This window comes from Leucopleurus acutus (genome assembly GCF_964270905.1).
Source record: "Leucopleurus acutus genome assembly, chromosome: 2".
NCBI classification, from domain to species: Eukaryota; Metazoa; Chordata; class Mammalia; order Artiodactyla; family Delphinidae; genus Leucopleurus; species Leucopleurus acutus.
The window spans coordinates 1257275-1274529 of NC_139143.1; the positions used below are offsets into that span (position 1 = coordinate 1257275).

Genomic DNA, 17255 nt, shown 5'->3' on the forward strand with positions numbered 1-17255 from the left:
GCAGGGAGCCCCTCTCCAGTTCCGCCTGCCAACCCCATCCTCCCCCAACATGCGTCAGGAGCAAGGACTCACATCGTCTGCAGCAGAGGGTTCCCCAGGAAGGCCTTCTCGGGGATGGCCTTGATGTTGTTGTTATGGAAACCCCTGGGGGATGACATGGGCGTCAGAAGGATGCGGAGAGCCCGTGGACGGGGACAGGGGACCCCAGGACGCTCTCCAACAGCCGGACAGGAAGGCCATGGGCCCAAAGGGACATCAGCCTGGGGACCCCGGTTCCACATCTGCCTGTGACTTTCCCTCTTTGCTCAACGACCCGTGGACAGGAGAGAGGGTGAGCCTGGGCTGAGGGCACTGTGAGAGCCACTCAGGGGAACAGGCTGGGCCCACACCCCAAGGAGGGCAGAACCCTGGAGGCCCCTAGGGGGGAGCTGAGGCTGCATGGGAGGAGGGAGCGCAGAAACGGGGGCCCCTGGAGGAGAAGCGGTCCCCAGATGGAGCCAGGCTTGGCCTCAAGGCCCTGAACTGAGGAGCGGAGCCCCGGGGGGGAGTAGGGGGGCGCAGGGGGGACGCCCGTGACCGTGGAGGAGAAAAGGGGGCGAGGCCCCCCCGGGCGTCCAGGCTCTAGAGGCCGGGAACAGTGCATCTGGTTACGGGGGAGGACAGTTCCAAGTAAATGCTGGACCGGAAAGCACAGCCCACGCTGAGCAGCCCCCTCTGCCGTCCTTTCTTCACCAGAGACCCCTGGTTTCTGAGTGTCTTCCTGGCCTCTGGGACCCGTCCTTCCTCCTCTCATCACTTCCACGCTCATTCACGAAATTCACCTGCAGCCAACGCCCACCCAGCCTGCTTTGTTCGGTCAATGTTCCTGTGTGAGTTCGCTCGTGGCACGTGTCTGATCACTGGCTTCGTGGCCGGGGTTGAGCTGAGCTCCGAGGGATTCAGAAGTTTACGAGACAGGAGCCTCTGTCCTCAAGCTGCTTCTCCCAATAGACGTGGACAGACACGCCCCACGCGTGTGCCTTCCTGCTGCTGCCACCCCAGGGCTCTTCTCTCTCCCCCCAGCTTACATCTCCTGCTCCCAGGCCTCTGCACGCCCTGCTCCGGCCACGCCCTACAGACCCAGCAAATCTTCTCCCCACCTTCCCCCCCCCCCACCCCACTCCAGGGGAAAGGCAGGCCTTGGTGATTCGCTGGCAGTGGGGGGCGTGCAGCCGCTCCTCACGCGGACCCTCCCCTGCGCGGGTCCAGCTCCCCACCCGCTTCGCTTCCCGGTGTCCACACTGTCAGCCGGCTGGACCAGGCGAGGGGGAGGCATGGGGTTGGTGCTAAAGGCCCCGGTGGCCGTGAGAACAGATCCAGTGCTGCCTGGAGGTTTGGGCTCTGGTCGTAAACTTCCGCTGCCTTAACTGGTCCCGCTCAGCACCGCGCAGAGCCCGTCCTGCTGCACGGCGGCCCCTCCTCCCCGAAGGCTGTCTCCCCACCGGCTCAGCGCCCCTCCGCGTACTCACTGCCCCGCCGGGTCCTCATCTCCACTGGTCCTCCTCCCCCGCTGTCGCCTAAAGCCCGTCCACCCTCTAAGGCTGACCTCAGACACGTGAGCCCACAGCGCTCTTCCTGTGCTCTCTGGACACCCAGACCATTTCAGCTAAGATGACATGATCTAGGGTCGGAGTTACATGCCGACCCTGAGCTGCTCTGTCCTGCCGCTGTACGCTGTATCCTCGACAGGCCTGAAGCCCTAGGGGACAGCTGGTGTCTGTCTCACCCCTGGTTTGCATTTTAGAATAAAACGAGCAGTGGCCGTCGGGGGGTGGGGCAGAGCCAGCTCCGAGGCCTGTGACTGCTGACCCGGGAGGTCGGGACCTCGGGAGGTGAGGGCGTGGGGTGCCCTTGGGCATAGGGGACTCCCCAAACCCCACAGAGGAGCTTACAGTTCCTGCAGGCGGCCCAGCGTCCGGATGGCCACAGGGAACTCGTGCAGCTGGTTGTAATTCAGGTCTCTGGAAAGAAGGCAGGACAGTCGCTGGAGGGCAGTCCCCAGGGCGCGTCAGAGGCTCCAGGAAACGGATGCTGGCTCTGGGCTGGCTGGAGAGAGGGGCTGGCAGCCTGCCGGGCCCAGGGCCAACGTCCGGAACACACTTTGGGCTGTTCCTCTCCCATCGCTGCCCCCAGACCTCGGCGGCGGCCTTCCCGGCCACAGACCTGTTTTGAGGGGACACTTAGGGGTGGATAATGGAACCAACTCTCTCCGAACAGCCCCCTGGGCTGAGGAGAGCATCTCAAGCCTTTGGAGACACCAGTGGATGGGGAGGGGGCCTGGGGGAGGAGGGGGCAATTTTTAACACCGTGTCACCGCCACGAGGGATTCTGGAAGCTTCCTCAGGTGACCATCTTGGCTATCTGAGGCCTCTGCTCTCTTCTTTTGCAAAAATGGACAGGACATCTTACCTTCTGGTGGTGGCGTGACAGCTAATCTTTATTTTCTCTCACCCTTTTCTGCATTTCCCCCTTTTATTTAAACAGTGAACATATATCGCGTGTATAATCAGAAAACATTGGAGGGACTTCCCTGGTGGTCCAGTGGTTAAGACTCCGCACTCCCAATGCAGAGGGCCCGGGTTCGATTCCTGGTCAGGGAACTAGATCCCACGTGCATGCCGCAACTTAGGAGCCCGCCTGCCGCAACTAAGACCCGGCGCAACCAAAGAAAGAAGGCGAGAGAGAGAGAGAGAAAACATTGGAAATGATGTTGAAAAGCGACAGCAACCCAGGTTGTCGAGGGGAGGGGGAAACAGCGTTCCAATAAACCCTCAGTGGGCATTTAAACGTGCACAACCTTTTAGGCAAAATTTGACAGAACCTTTTCAAATGAGAAGGTTCACACCGAGTCACTCCACTTCCACGAATTCAACCCACAGAAAAGTCTGCAGCCAGGGGTGCAGATGTCTGTAAAAGGAGGCTTGTGGCAGCAGTGCCAGGCGTTGTGCCCTTCACGGCGATGCGGCTAAGGGCGGGAGGAGACATGCAAGCGACCAAGAGCAAAGCTGATCGTCCTCGGAGGAGACTGAGAACCCAGCTCCCACACGGCGGGGAAGCCCCGCCGGAAGAGGGGTGCGCATTTTGAGGAGTGGAGACTGGGGGGGGGGGGGGCGAGCGCGACAAGGACTTTTAGAGGATGTCCCCCCGCCCCACCAAGAGACTTCAGGACGGATGTCGGCTTTCAAAGCTGTAAAGCTGGCTTCTGTCTCACTCAGTAGCCAGCGCCTCGGCCCTACGTAGGATGCGCCCTGATCTGGGGATGCCATCCTGGCACCTCTACAAGCCGGTGGCTGTGAGCCAGGCTGGGACCTGGGCCCCTTTGCTGCAGTGCGGGCACCTGGACACATCTCTCCTCGAGCCACAAAATACAAAGAAACTGCGTGGGACTAAAATTAACCGTGTGCGTGCACAGTTGGGGCAAATTCTCGACAGAAGATGCGAAGAGACCAAAAAACCCAAGTGCCACCTCTGAAGAGCCTGGAGCAAAAGCAGAGGGTCGGGAGCAGAGCAGGGGACTGCGCATGCCCCCGGCACACACCACCACCTAAGGGGCGGGCACCCCTCTGGCCTGACCTCTGTACTCACCCCTAGCCTCACCCCACAAGAGGAAGAAGCTCGCCCCCCTTGCAGAGAGCGGGCCAGCAAGGGAACCTGTTTGTTCTCGATCCCCCCTGCTGCAGCAGGGGCCCCAGTAAAGCCTGGCCTGAGTTTCTTGTCCGGCCTCCGATCAATTTCTATTGATAAAGGAGGCCAAGAACCCTGGTCGGTAACAGCTGGAGCACAGGGCCCCCGCTCTGGCAGGGGAGGGATGCCTCTGGAGCCCCCAGGATGACCCCAGCCCACCTTTTCGGACTTTGAAAGCCACCCTTGCCCCGACAGCATTCACGAGGCCATCCAGCGCCAGGACAGGGCCACGGGGAGGCCCTTTAATCAGTGACTTGCAGGTTTTGTGGTAAATACAGGTCAACACAGAGACGATGACAGATTCCTCTACACGGCAGGGTCGTGACACCTAACAGTCCACAGGGAGAGACAGGCGCCTGGCCCAGGGGCCAGAGGGGCAGTGACCGTCGAGCTGGGTAATTGGCCCCTGACACACACACACACAGACACAACTCCCGGGGTCCGCTCAGACTTCCCTGGTGACCTCGGGTAACCCCTGCTCTGCCCTGCCCTGCCCTGTCCTTTAGGCAACCAGACACCTTCCCCTCCTGTGTGCACACCTGGACTCGCTCAGAGAGGCCCCCCGGGCCGCATGAGGGGAAGGTTAGCCGAGGGCAGGGGGTTTGCAACGCACCTTCCTGAGGCCAGAGGTGCTGCAGGAGTTTGCAGATTCCTGGGGTTCTACGAGGAGCGGCAGAAGGCGCCTGGAAAATCGGGCCGAGAGGGCTGGCGATGGAGGCAGCGGCGGGGTAGGTGAATTGTTTTTCTGACCTTTGATTGTGCGAACGATTCACCCTCCCGTCTCAACGTCTCCAAATGCAGAGCCCCCTTCAACCCGGCTCAGCCCGTTCAGGAACCCTCCTCTGCTGCCCCAGCAGAGCTAGACTTCCCACAGTAACATGGGAGCGCCCTCCCTCAGAAGTCTTACTGCTGCGGCCTCATCAAGGCAGAGGCCCACCGGGTCTGGCCCCCGAGCTCTTGCTCACAATTCCATCTGCCTGGGACACTCCGGGCATCGGCACAGCTACCCCCCCCCTCAGGCCTCTTCAGGAGGCCCCCCCTGACCCGCCGGGCGCCGCTCCCTTGGCCTGTGTGGCCGGTCGGAGGTGGCCCCGGGTCCCATCATTTGGCAGCATAAGTGAATCACATCTTCCCATCGCACACCTGCAACTCACACAACGTCGTACGGTCCATGACAGCTCAATCAAGCTGCCCGGAAACGTGGCCCGAGTGCCCTGCAGCCCCGCCATCCCAGCTCCCGGGCAGAACGGGGTGGAAGTGAGGTGGGGCCGCCCCGTCCTGAGTCACAAGAGCCCTCACAGCCTCCGCCTCCTCTGGGAGGGCCCTCCGCACGTGTGAGAGCCCGGCTGGCCTCCCGCAGGACGAGGGCCACGTGGAGAGGGCGGGTGGCCGGCACCGAGGCCCCGTGCGCCCCGGCTGAGCCCCGGCGGGAGGCAGCTTTGTGACGGGCCCGCGGGACAGCTCGGCAGAAGAGCGACCCGCACACGGGTTCACGAGAAATCGCAAATGTTGTTTTCAGCCACTAAGCTTGAAGGTGACTGCTATGCGGCGATAACAACGAGACACCCTGCTTGCTTTGTCCTCGTGGAACACGTTGACATCCGACAGATATCTGTTTACTTTCTTCCCACCAAACTGGCGTGAAAGTTCCTTGAAAATAGAAACTTTGCTGTTTTCTAATTGAAACCCCACAAGGGTCCCGGCACAGAGCATTCGCTCAGCGAACACTGTTGTCTGAGTAAGTGAGTCAGTGAAAGGTCTAGACAAGTTGATTAATGAGAAACATCAATGGACTCTTACAGGAATCTGGAGTATTTGCGGGGACAGCCTTAAGATGCCGAGGCTGATGTCGAGAGGCATCAGACAGTCCTGAGCGGTACCCTCAGGGTTGCCCGGGGCCAGCGAGCCTGGGACAGGTCCCCTGGGACCTCGCCGTCGTCGAGCCCTTATATACTTCACTGGACTCACGTCCAGCAGCCAAACCGACTGGTTCCAGCCCTCCTCGACGGTTTCTGGTCAGGAATCTTACCAGGGACGGCCTGACAGACAGTGGGCATGTGAACTAAAAGGCTATTCTTGTAGAAAAATGTGGGAGAATAAAAATGGTGCAAATGTCAAGAAGAACGCTGCAAACCACATGCCAAAGAGGTAGCCTGATTTTTTCCAACTGGAGGTCTACACAGATTCAAGGGTAACTGCCGCGCCCTGCTTCATCCGGGCCGCGCAGATGTCACCTCTGCGTCACCTCCGGTCTAACGGCCCAGGAACGCCCCCGCAACCCTCTCTGCCCCCGAGGAATTCAGTTCAGGGCGACGGGGGTTTGTTGCTGCCCCCAAACACACAGAGAATTCCACTGGGTGGAGCGGGCGGTGCAGAGACGCATGGGAGACACCCCGTCTGGACGGCGGGAAGAGCGGCTGCGCAGGATGTGGCGGGTCCCACAAACCCAACACCAGGTCCTGTGGAGACGGAGATGCACATGGCTGAGACAGGGCTCCACGGGGATGCGGCCCCTGGACCAGGTGCAGGCAGCAGGAGGGATATCAGGGCAGAGAGCATGGTCTGCGGGAGGCGAGGGGTGGGCTTTGGAGAACAAGCAACGCAGTCGGGTTGAGCAGAAGGCACTGTTTCCAGGTGAAGCCGGGGGCAGGGGCCGCGCGCTCCCCGGCCTGAGCCCTGGCTCCAGGTCGTCCCTGGGACAACCTCTCCGGCACCCAGCATCCACCCCAATGACCTCTTGTCCTGCAGCTGCCTCGCCGGGAGCTGCTCCCGTTACACCCTTGTCACAGTCGAGGGAAGTGAGCACAGGAATTAAGGAAGGTTCCTGACCGCACCCAGCTGTTAACCGGCCAAGGTGGAGAGCACCGTGTCCCCAAACCCACCCTCTTCTCTCTCTGCAGCCACGCTGCCCGTGCCACAGCCCCTAGCCCCATTGGCCGCGTAAATGTGTGACACGTGAGAAAAAGTGAAAGTTCAGCTACCCCGGCCACACTTCAGCTGCTTGGTCACGACGTGTGGCTGGTGGCCGAGGTGTCAGAAGCACAGATGGAACCTTCCCACCGTCACGGAAGCGCGGCCCTCTGTAATGGGGCACAGCCAGGTGCGGCATCTCCCCGGCTCCCTGCGGTAGGCCTGGCCACGGCACTGGTCCTCAGAAGACGGGCAGCGGTGACGCCTGCCACCTCGAGAGCAGGGCCTACAAGGCAGCCAGACTGCCCCCTCCACGGCCTCGTCGCCCTTCTGCCAGCTAGATGCCAAGCACAGTGAGGCCCTGGGGATGGCAGGACCCCAAGACGCCAGATCCCTGCGTCACCACACGGAGAAGGGCCACCTGCCGAGGAAAAGCCCCTCCTGGGGCTGCTACACGATCCAGAAACTTGCGCTACGGTTCATGCTTTGGTCTACTGGGGACAGCAATTTAGATATCATTCCACTGACCTGGCATCACACCCGGCCTCGAACCAGAGTCTGAAGCCCCCACTCAGCTACTACACACCTGCCAGAAAGATGCTTCTAAAATGCAAAGCTGATGCTGTCATCCTTCGGAACCCTCAGAAAAGGCTTCCCACGACTCACAGAACGGCGTTCGGGTGCCTTCCTGGGCTCCAACGCCTTGAGCGATCTTTCAGCTCCACCTGCCGTCTCACCGCGTGGAGCCTCACCCCCTCCTGCATTTAGCTGTGGCTCTTCTGCCCTCAGCCCGATGCCCTCTCCCCACATCCTCAGCTGTCAAAGCCCTAGTCATCCTTTGAATCCCACCCAGTCCCTGCGGTCAGGACAACTTACTCGCTCTTCCAGAACTGTCCTGGTGTTTTCTCCAGAAACAGGGTCAGGGTGAGACGGGTGACGACGCTGGTGGTGGCGACAATAACGATGATGACAGTAATAGTAATCACTGTGTAAAAGTCACGGTCCTAAGTGACTTACTATCATCATTCATCTCATTCCCACGCCAGCCCTTTGAGGCAGGTACTGTTATCACCTCCATTCTGCAGGAGATCAACTGAGGCACAGAGGGAGACCATCCCTGGACCACGGTTCTAGGAAAGGAGTCACCAGGATTGTAGCCCCAGCTGCTGGCGTCCAGAACGGGGTGGTCCGGGTACATACTGTCTCCCACGTGAGACGGGAAGCCTGTTGGCACCAGGAAGCAAATGGATCCCCTTGTGGATTTCCCCGAGCCCAGGTACCGGCCACGTGCATGAAGGTCCACTGTCAGGGTGATGGTCTGAGCGCCCTGCGGCTGGCCACGTGGGGCTGCGTCTCGGCCCTCGGGTCAGGCTCTGACCTGCAGGCTCCTGGGGACGGCAGGGAAGGCGTCCCCTGGCACGAGTCTGATTCTTCCGTCGCAGGTGATTTATGATGCCCTGAACTTCAGCTGGAAGACGCATCCGTGGCTGTAGAGCCTATTATGTTTAACAACCCAGAATCAGCCGGAAGCCCAGGAAGAGTGAATTGTTCTGTCTGCAGCTGGGAAGGGCTGAGGTTAAAGAGAACCCGTTCCCAGCTCCAGCCAGAACTCGCTCTGGAAGCGCAGAGCGTGTGGCTAATCCTCCCCGTCGTCTGCTCAGCTGTCCCAGCCACATCCAGCCGGGACCGATGGCGTCGTCAGCAAATGTAGCTAGGAGGGCGCCCCCAGTTCCGTGATGCTCCAGGACCCGCAGCCCCGGTTTCTCCTTCCATCGGGCTGTGAGGAAAACAGCCACTCCTGGGAATCCCGGGAGCCTCGCTGTGTATTCGGAGCACAGAGCTGGCAGGATTTTACTGTCTTCTTGTCCAGCCCCGTCTTTCTATTGATCGGGAAACTGAGGCTCGGAGAGAAGTGGTAGATCTCTGCCCGTCAGAGCCAGGCCCTGAAGCCAGTCCTGCTGGCTCCCGGGCTAACATGGGCTCCGTGCTATGCAGAGCGAGTCCCGCTGGGCTCCAGGTAGCAGGGCCAAGGGCAAGGTTTTGGCGAGACTGGGAGAGACGGGGAGTGGAGGGGGAGTCAGGTTTCCCCGGACGCTCACAGGCAGGTCGAGGCAGGTGACTCCGAGCTGGAGGCTGGGGTCTTCTGTGAGTTCTCTGCTTTGGAGTGAGCGGAAGAGCTCCTGCCGTCTGGGACCGGCAGCGTCACCCTGGACCAGTCACTGAACTTTGCTGTTTGCTCCCTCACCTGTAACTCGGACGCCCACCGCACAAGGCACTCTGTCCGCCTGGTCCAGAGTCCGCACGGGGGGTGCTCACACGACGCGATCCCCTCCGTCTTCCTTTTCCTGGACACGAGGCTCCAGAAGAGACGGTGCACACACAAGCTGGCCTCTACTTCCCACAGCCGTCAAGGAAGATCAATGTCATTAACTGGGTTTCCACTTCCACTTCTATTCTCAAGGCTCATGTCTGTGTTTATCACCAGATCACAGGGAAAGGCATGTGGAGGAATGCGGGGGCCCAGCCCCCACGCGAAACACAAACCCCAGACGGTCGGAGCCACTTTTACCTACCAAGGCTGGTAGGGAAGGCGGCTAAGCGCGGTGAGCACACTACCAGTCCTAACTGCTGAGGCCGGGCCCCAAGGCTGACTCCGCACACTCGGGGCAGATGTCCTGGTGAGCCAGGAGCCAACAAGACTCACAGCACTGCTGTACTGTCTAAACAGCCTGCCGACCAGGCCACCCATTAACGAGTGCAGCCATTAGTAAAACTGTCCTCAGTTTCTTTGGAGAGACGGGCATGCCCTCCTTCCCCTTCCCTCTACCCACACCCTCTTCTTTGCCGGAAAGAAGCCCCAGAAAGTCCCTGATGCAGCAGCGTGGCTGATTTTAATGCAGCTGCTGGTCCTGACACTGAGACGACAAGCTGCCTGCCCTCAGGAGGCGCCGGGGATCGGAGAACCCTGGACTGGGAGGGAAGTGAGAGGGAACGTCCAACCCGCCCGGGGTCATCCCTGGCGTCCCGGTGGCCAGGGCTCCGCCTCTGCCTCGATCCCCTTGCACTGGCAGCCACTGTCGGGCTGCCCTGAGAAGGAAGTTGCCGTCCTCATCCTGGGCTAGAGCATCCCCTTCGCTTCCCGCTTGGCCCCCACCCCATCCGCCAGACGACCACCCATGTGTAACCTAAGTCACGCTCCGCCTCCGGTCCTCCCAAGTTCTTTGGGTCGCGGTTTGTAGACATTTCACATTCTCACCACCCTGCCCAGAAAAGCCTGTCACTCTAAGATATGATACTCAGAGCAGGACCAGGTCCTGTAGGAGTGGGTGGGTCCCCGTCGGCAGCACCGCCTCACCTGGACAACCTGGATGCTGGGCCCATCCATGCAGGACGCCGGAGGCTCTGAGGCGCTCCTGGTCACAGCAGAATGCAGCTGGCCTAAAGGCGGGACCCCGAGGTCCGGACCACAGGGCTTGTGGGAAGGGGACCTCGCGTCAGGCAGGGATGAGGGACGTGGGCATTTCTCCAAGTTAGAGAGCTTGGGGCACCTGGGCTACCTCCTGGGCTGTGGATATTTAAGTCTGGTTCGGCGAGAGGTCTGGGTACGGGTGACCAGAGCTGAGAAGGACCTTGTGGATGAGATGGTCCCTCGCTCCCACAGCTCAGAGGGAGAAGCTGAAGCTCAGAGAAATGGATTTTCCAGGGGCCACAAGCCCATTCGTCTGTTCACCAAATACCTGCCAGGCGTCCTCCCTGTGCCAGGAGCCGTGCCAGGCGCTGCAGGTACAAGAGTGGACAGAGCGGGGGACAGACCACGGATGACGTCGATCAACGAATAACGAAGACCCAGACTGTGGAGAAAACTAAACAGGAAAAGGAGAATGCCGGGAAGGAGTTGCAAAATGGTGGTGGAGGAGGACCTCCCTAGAGAGGTGACATCTGAGCAAAGTCTTGCAGGAGGCAGATCACTGTGGAAGGAACATTCCAGACACAGGAGGCAGCCAGGGTAGGGCTTGGGAGGCGGGACATACCCGGCGTTGGCAAGGGCGAGGCCGGTGGGAGCGAGGCTCGTCACCCGAGGCCAGAGTCGGACGGGGAGACACTGAGCGTTTGGACAGAAGAGAACAGGATCCGATTTGTGTTTCAAGTCCCGGTGGCTGTCACGCGGGATGCAGACTGCAGAGTGACGAGGATGAGACCATGGCAACAACTGGGGACAGACTCGGGCGGCCTGGGGACGGGGGTGGGCATCAAGCGCTCAGACCGTCCCAGTGAGCTGAAGACGGAACTTGGATGCGGGACGTGACAGGAGAGCACTTGCGTCACGCAAGGTCCAGCAAAGTTGCCTCCGCAGAGCTGGGGACACTTCCGGTGGGGGGGCTCCATGGGCGACTCCGCTGGCATGTCAGTCAGCACCCAAGTGAGCGTGGCAGGAAGGCCTGTGGACGTGGAAGTCTGGGGTCCAGGAGCCACGACCTCCGTGCTGGAGGCATCGGCAAATCCACGGGACGGAAGAGAGTGGGGCCCGCGGAGGACGCAGAGGGACAGGAGCTGAGCCTTGGGGTCGCCGGGGTCAGGAGTTAGGGTGCTGGGGGCAGACACGCCGGAATTAGTGGTAAGTTAAGAGGCGCTCGGGACTCCCGGCCTAGAGCCCCGTAGTCTCTGTGATGAGGGCTACGTCTTTCTTGTTCACAAATGTTCCCCTGGAGCCCACAGTGGGGGCCTGGCACATACTGGACACCCAGTAATATTCACGGAACCGGTGAACTAAAGAAACAGAAGAAGGAGGGTGGCTACCCTCGATTCCTGCCGGTGCCTTCTGCCCACGGGCCCTGGGGGCCAGACCTCAACTTCCTAGTTTCCTCTCCACGGTGTCCACCCAGGAACCTGCTGCCCCGTGGTTCCGGGCCCTCCACCCGCATTGCACACCAGCTGGCCCGGAGGCTGGGGGAGCAGGACCTTCAGAGCCAGCGGGGAGCAGTGATAAGCGCAGTGACCTTGACTGCCCAGAGAGAGGTTGCAGGGGGATCTGCCCTGCTGGGGACGACTATAACAGCCGTCCTGGTTAGGACGCAGAGCAGACCCATCCGGAGCTCAGTTTTCTGCCTGTTAGAAGTCATTAGTGGTTCTGCGGGAAAAGCCAGAAAAAAAAGTTTTATATGGAATAATAAATTCTTCTATAAGCCACAAACCCCCACTAATTTGCAGTTAATAAACCCACAAATGTAAGAGGATTAAAAACTGGCGAGGAAAGAGTTCCTCAACTCCTACAAGGTTGGCCTCAAGCGGCCGCGGGCCTGACAGGCTGACGTCGGGCCAGAGGCAGGAAACCCTGGGCGCCGGCCAGCGGGCAGCTGGAGCGGATCGACCTGCAGCCCCACACAGACACATCCGAGTCCTGACCCCGGGAATCTATGAACGTGACCTCGTTTGGAAGAAGGGTCTCTGCAGATATAATTGAGGATCTTCTCAAGATGGTTGGTTTACTGGGGTGGGCCGTGGAGCCAGTGGCAAGGTCCTTATAAGAAGAGGATGCTCGGAGAGGCCGTGTGGAGCAGAGGCAGAGACTGGAGGAAGCACTGACCCGCCCAGGGACACCAGGGGCCTCGGCAGCCACCAGACGGCAAGAGGGGCACCAGGCAGGTTCCACCACAGCCGCTCAGAAGGAAGCAGCCCCTCCCACACCTTGACTCTGGGCTCCCGGCCTCCGGAGTTACGGGAGAATACATTTCTGTTCTGGTTTGTTTCGTTTCGTTTTTTTAAAGCCACAAAGTCTGTGGTAACTCGTGATGGCAGCCACAGGAAACTGATACAGTGGCTGTGCCCTGACTGACCGGGAATTCCTGTCCACCCTACAGAGGAGGTGATCACAGCTCGGGCCACCGTGAGATGACACCCGCGGACAACACTCTCCCTGCTGCCTTCTGACACGGCGCTGTGGAAGAGAAGGGAATGAGGGAGAGAGGGAGGAAGGAAAAGAACATTAATTGCCTAAGGGGGAGGAAAGGCACATTGCTGTCTGCCCATCATTAAACGGGACGACAGGCTGGAGACGCCAACGTAAATTAAGAACCCACAGGGCTCCAGGGCTGTGAATTTCACTCCGCGAACTGTAAAATATCGCCCCATTTTCCACGTGTGGAAACTGAGGCTCCTGAGAGCTCAGGTGACTTGCACGTGTCACACGCCTGTGGCAGAGCCGGGGTCTGAATCCAGGTCCACCAACTCAAGTCCAGTCCCTGGAAGGACCTCCGCGGAAAGCTGCCTGGTTGTCCATCCCTGGCCTAAAGCTGACCGTCGCGCCCAGGACTGGGAGGTGGCTGGATGCTTTCGGGACCCAGTCAAAGCCGGTTTAGAGCAGAATCTGCTGGCCTGGGTGGTTTCAGTGAGGCGGAGACAGAGGGACACGCTGCAGCCTTGGCTGCCGGTGAAGTAAAAATGTTCCGCAGAAGCAGACCCCTGGGGTGTCTGCACCAGAGGAGGTGTTACATGGAATGTGCAGTTTGGGATCATAAGGCAGAATCTTCTAATCCCCGTCCCGTCCTGTAGGCCTCCCAGACCTCTGCTGGATGCTGGTCCTGATCTAGCGAGGGAGCTATAGCCTGGAGGTGAGGTTTCTGTTCCTGCCGGGGCCCCAGGCTCCCCTCTGAAGCGGGGAGGTCCAGCCAGCCCGGGGGCTCAGTCAGTCTGATTTGTTTAATGAGGTTATAAGGCGGCCCAGAAGCCATCACCCAGGCCCGAAGGAGGTAAGGCGCTGTTGTCCCCAGACGCCTCCTAGCCCAGCCCCTCTGTTCTAGCTGAGTTGCAAACCCCAAATCCCCAGATCTGGGGGGCTGGTACGGGGTGGTGCTCAGGCTGTAATTATGTGTGTTGGGCCTTTTCTTTTCCTTTTGCACAATTTTATTCGCATCTGCAGCTGGGTCTTCCAGGACCATCCGTGACAGTTCTGAACAGCATCCCGTGGTCTCCAAGCGTGATTTCCAAACACTGACCTCAGGGCCCGGGGCGCCTGGCTGGATCCCTGAGACCTCCCCGGAGAAACCTCCCAGGGTTGCTCTGGGTCACGCTTTCTCTTATTTCTCAGCCCAGGTACCTGGGAAGTCCCGTAACTGGTCTGAGTTCACGGGAGCTGGCACTAAATGGAGCCATGTATCAGGAGGCCAGAGGCCTGGGTTCCACCATCACTTACAAACTGTAGAAACTTGGGCATCTCACCCCAAATCTCTGGATTTGGTCTGATCTGGAAGGTGGAGGAAACAGTACTTGGCAGGCAGGGCGCTGGCCCACCTCTGATTCCAAATTTCCCGCAGGGGCTGGGCATCCTCATTGTGGGAGCAGAAAGGAGGTGTGGGTACAGGATAGCGTCTGCCCTGTCGGCCTCCAGCTGGGCTTTCCTGCAGGGTCTGAACTGGTGAGGGCGGCGCGGTGGGGGGGGGGGGGACGGCAGCCGAGTTCCCACAAGCCCCCCCCAGCGGGAGGCCTGCACCCACCCACCCACCGCCGGGAGCCTGCATTCTTTGCTCTGCTCAGCGGGAGGGCAGGAGGGCGGGGCAGCAGCCCGAGCCCCGGCCCGCCCCTGTCCTGGGCACCTGGGTGTGTGGGCTGTTTGGGAGTAGAAGAGCAACGCACATGCATGTTCACCTCAGTTACTCCTCCTGCAGGTGAGGGGGTGAAGCCTCCGGCTCTGGTTGACCCAGCTGGCACGTGCTGGCACGTGTAGAACCGGGCGTGGGACCCAGGCAGCCTAGCCTTCAGAGCAGAGGTCACAACAGAAGCCGCGTGGCCATGGGTGTCCCCATGCTATGCTGCGGCCCCGCGTGACTCTGTGTGTGTGTGCCTGCACCTGGCCCCTCCTCCCCAGGTGGAAGGGTCAGGCCACAGATGGAGCCAAACCACAGCTCGGGCAGGAGGGTTTGATGAGAAGAGTCTAAGTGCAGAGATGCCGCCCCAGGGAGACTTGCCCTTCCAGAGAGGCGCACACAAAAGCTCCAGGGTAACCGCAGGGCTGCAGAGCAGGCCAGTTATGCAACAATTCAAGGTTGGGCTACCTAACCTTCCCCCTTTCATTCTCCCAGCCACTCCCCCTCTACCTGTGGCTGCCCCTCCGGCCCCCCCAGCGAGCTCTGGGCGATCAAGGATAAGAATGCACTCTCCCCCTTTTCACTGGGAGATCCAAAGTTGGAAGAAGAACTCAGCCCTCAGGGGTGGGGCGGGAGGGTGCTGAGATCAAGGCCCTGGAGGAGGAGGGGGTGGGGCGCGGCTGGTCCCCATGGGGTGCCGTCTCCGGGAGAGCTCTGCACAGGGCTCTCCTTTAATCCAGCGTCAGTCACCGAGGGTGGGGAATTGCAGATTGGGTCCCGTGGCTGGGAGACTGGGTGTTACTGCCCCCGGGTGGCTGAGGCCGGGCTGCAGGCTTTGTCCCCCCCCCCCCCCCCGCGGTGCAGGTCTCTCAGCCTTGGCCTTCCCGTCTGTAAAGTGGATGCAGGCCCTGGGCTTTGTGCAGTGAGCCAAGCACTGCCGCGGAGGAAAGGTGAGTGGGCGCCAGCGGCACCGGCTCTGAAGCTCAGCCGGTGCCAGCCGAGCCCAACGCCCTGCGCTGCCGCCCAGGGCTCCGAGGAACAATCAAGCAGCGCCCCGGCCGCGAAGAAACAGCGCTAGTCGGCTTTGTAGAGGCGCCAACCCACACCCAGCGTGTGCCCCTCCCCCGCCGACTTCCCGACAGAGCTAACAGCCCCACCCGGCCCCGGGCAGCTGCACTGGCCTCCCTGCTGCTCTCTGGGCGCCAGGCAGCTCCAAACCTGCCCCAGCGCTCCGTATCCCCCAGGGAGGGCGGCTGCAGCCCAGGCCTCGAGGGGGTGCTGGCCACCCCAACATCCGGGGCCCCAGGCACCCAGCACACGGCAGGCTTGCACAGGTCACATGTGGCACAGAGACTGGGCACTGGCTGGGGCTTCGGTGGGTTTTCTCGGTTAACCCCCCAGGTGTGCTCTGTCCCCACGGAGGGTAACTCCGGGCGGCCCCGCCAGCTCCCCAGACATCCATTTCCCAGCATGTGACCGAGCCGCCTAGACTGTCCCGTTTAACTGTCTGGCTGCCCGTGACAGCTGGCGGGGGGCGAGGGGGCACACAGCCCAAGCCACGTGCAGTGGCAAGGAGATGCCCAGCTTTCCTGACCCCAGGCTGGGGCCCCCCAGCCCACCGGGCATCGGGTTGAAGGTGGAGAGGCTGGAAGATCTGTGCCCCATCCAGAGAGCCCAGGACAGCCCGGAGCTGTGGTCCCCACCTCCTGTCCGCTTCCCTCTGTGGCCACAAAGGCAGACAGCCCGGCCCCCGGCGCAGAGGCCCCAGCCCAGCCCCCCTTCTCAGGTCACAGCTTGTCTCCCACATTTTCTCCTCTGCCGCTTCAGATGCTTGCAAACCCCTCCCCTCAGGAATGCCACTTCGTGTGCTGGGGGGAGGCGAGAGGGCCAGCACCGTGCGTCGGGGGCTCACCCTTGCTGGCCTGGGGTCCTGCTCTGCCCCGTGCCCTCCCAGGCCTGCAGCCGGCGCTAAGGTGCGCCCCCCCCCCTCCCGTGGGCCGGCTGTTGGCTCCAGGGGGGTGCATCCCGCCCGCTCTGAGGGGGCCGCGGGACCGCAGAGGAGGTGCTGAGGGCTTGGGTGCCTTCTGACCGCAGCTGAATTCCAGGATGATGATGGGTAAATAATGTGGCTTTTCCAGAGTCCACAGCTTGGGCGCTGAACGGGCGCCTCCTGCCAGGCTTTCCGCGAGTTAGAGCAGCCGGAGACCCTCCCCCGCCCCCCCTGCCCCCCCCCCCCCGTCAGCAGCCGCTCTCCCACGGTGGGGGGTGCTGGGGGTCACTGCTGCCAAGCCAGTCCCGCCCCACCCCGAGCGCTCCACTTCCAGGCTTAGTATCCTCACTCTCCCCGCAGTTCCATCTCTGTCTAAGATCTCATTGTCTTGGTCTCTCTGCGGGCAGGGCCACCCTGAACTCCCAGGGGGCACAGCCCACGCCCTGAAGGAGGGCGGAACCCACTGCGAGCGACACTCCAGAGGAAGGCCACGTCCCGGCACCCCAGTCCTGCCGCTTCCCCTCCGCCACCCCATGACAGGACTGCCGTCCCCAGCAGGAGAGACGCCCCCACCCCGGCACTCACAGAGTCTCCAGGTTGTGCAGCCCCTCGAAGCTGTGGGTCCCCAGATGCTCGATGTGGTTGTTATGGAGATGCCTGTGTGGGAGGAGAGGCGGGTCAGGACAGGTGTGCGCAGCATCGGGCTGGGGCGGGAAAGCAGACACGCTTGTGGGGGAAGCATGGACAGTGACCCCAGAGGGTCAGCCTTTGTCTGCAGGGACAAACCGACGGGCCAAGATGGACTTCGGAAGCCACAATCTCCAAGGCTGGAGTGGCCAGGGGCTACGCCGTTCAGACTTCCTATTGAAGGAGAAAACCGGAGGCATTCCACAGGCCGAGGTGAAGCAGGCTCCCACCAGGCTCCCACCAGGCTTGAGGGGAGAGGCCCGATGTTGGGGCCCCAGTTGGGGCTTCCTCTACGGGACCCACAGCCGCCTGGGTCGGGGCCAGACACAACTGGGGGAGCCGGCAGCAAACCACTGCAGACAGCG

General features: G+C 61.2%; 1 protein-coding gene across 1 annotated transcript in view; it reads right to left on the bottom strand.

Annotated features, from left to right (window-relative positions):
• LGR6 (leucine rich repeat containing G protein-coupled receptor 6) overlaps window positions 1-17255 on the bottom strand; it is a gene marked incomplete at both ends in the record, with an annotated part of 95986 nt that overhangs the window by 14242 nt on the left and 64489 nt on the right. The window contains 3 exons of the mRNA XM_082834788.1: window positions 73-144; window positions 1932-2000; window positions 16789-16860. Of these exons, the coding sequence (XP_082690914.1) occupies window positions 73-144; window positions 1932-2000; window positions 16789-16860 (213 nt within the window). The remainder of the gene's footprint in view (window positions 1-72; window positions 145-1931; window positions 2001-16788; window positions 16861-17255) is intronic.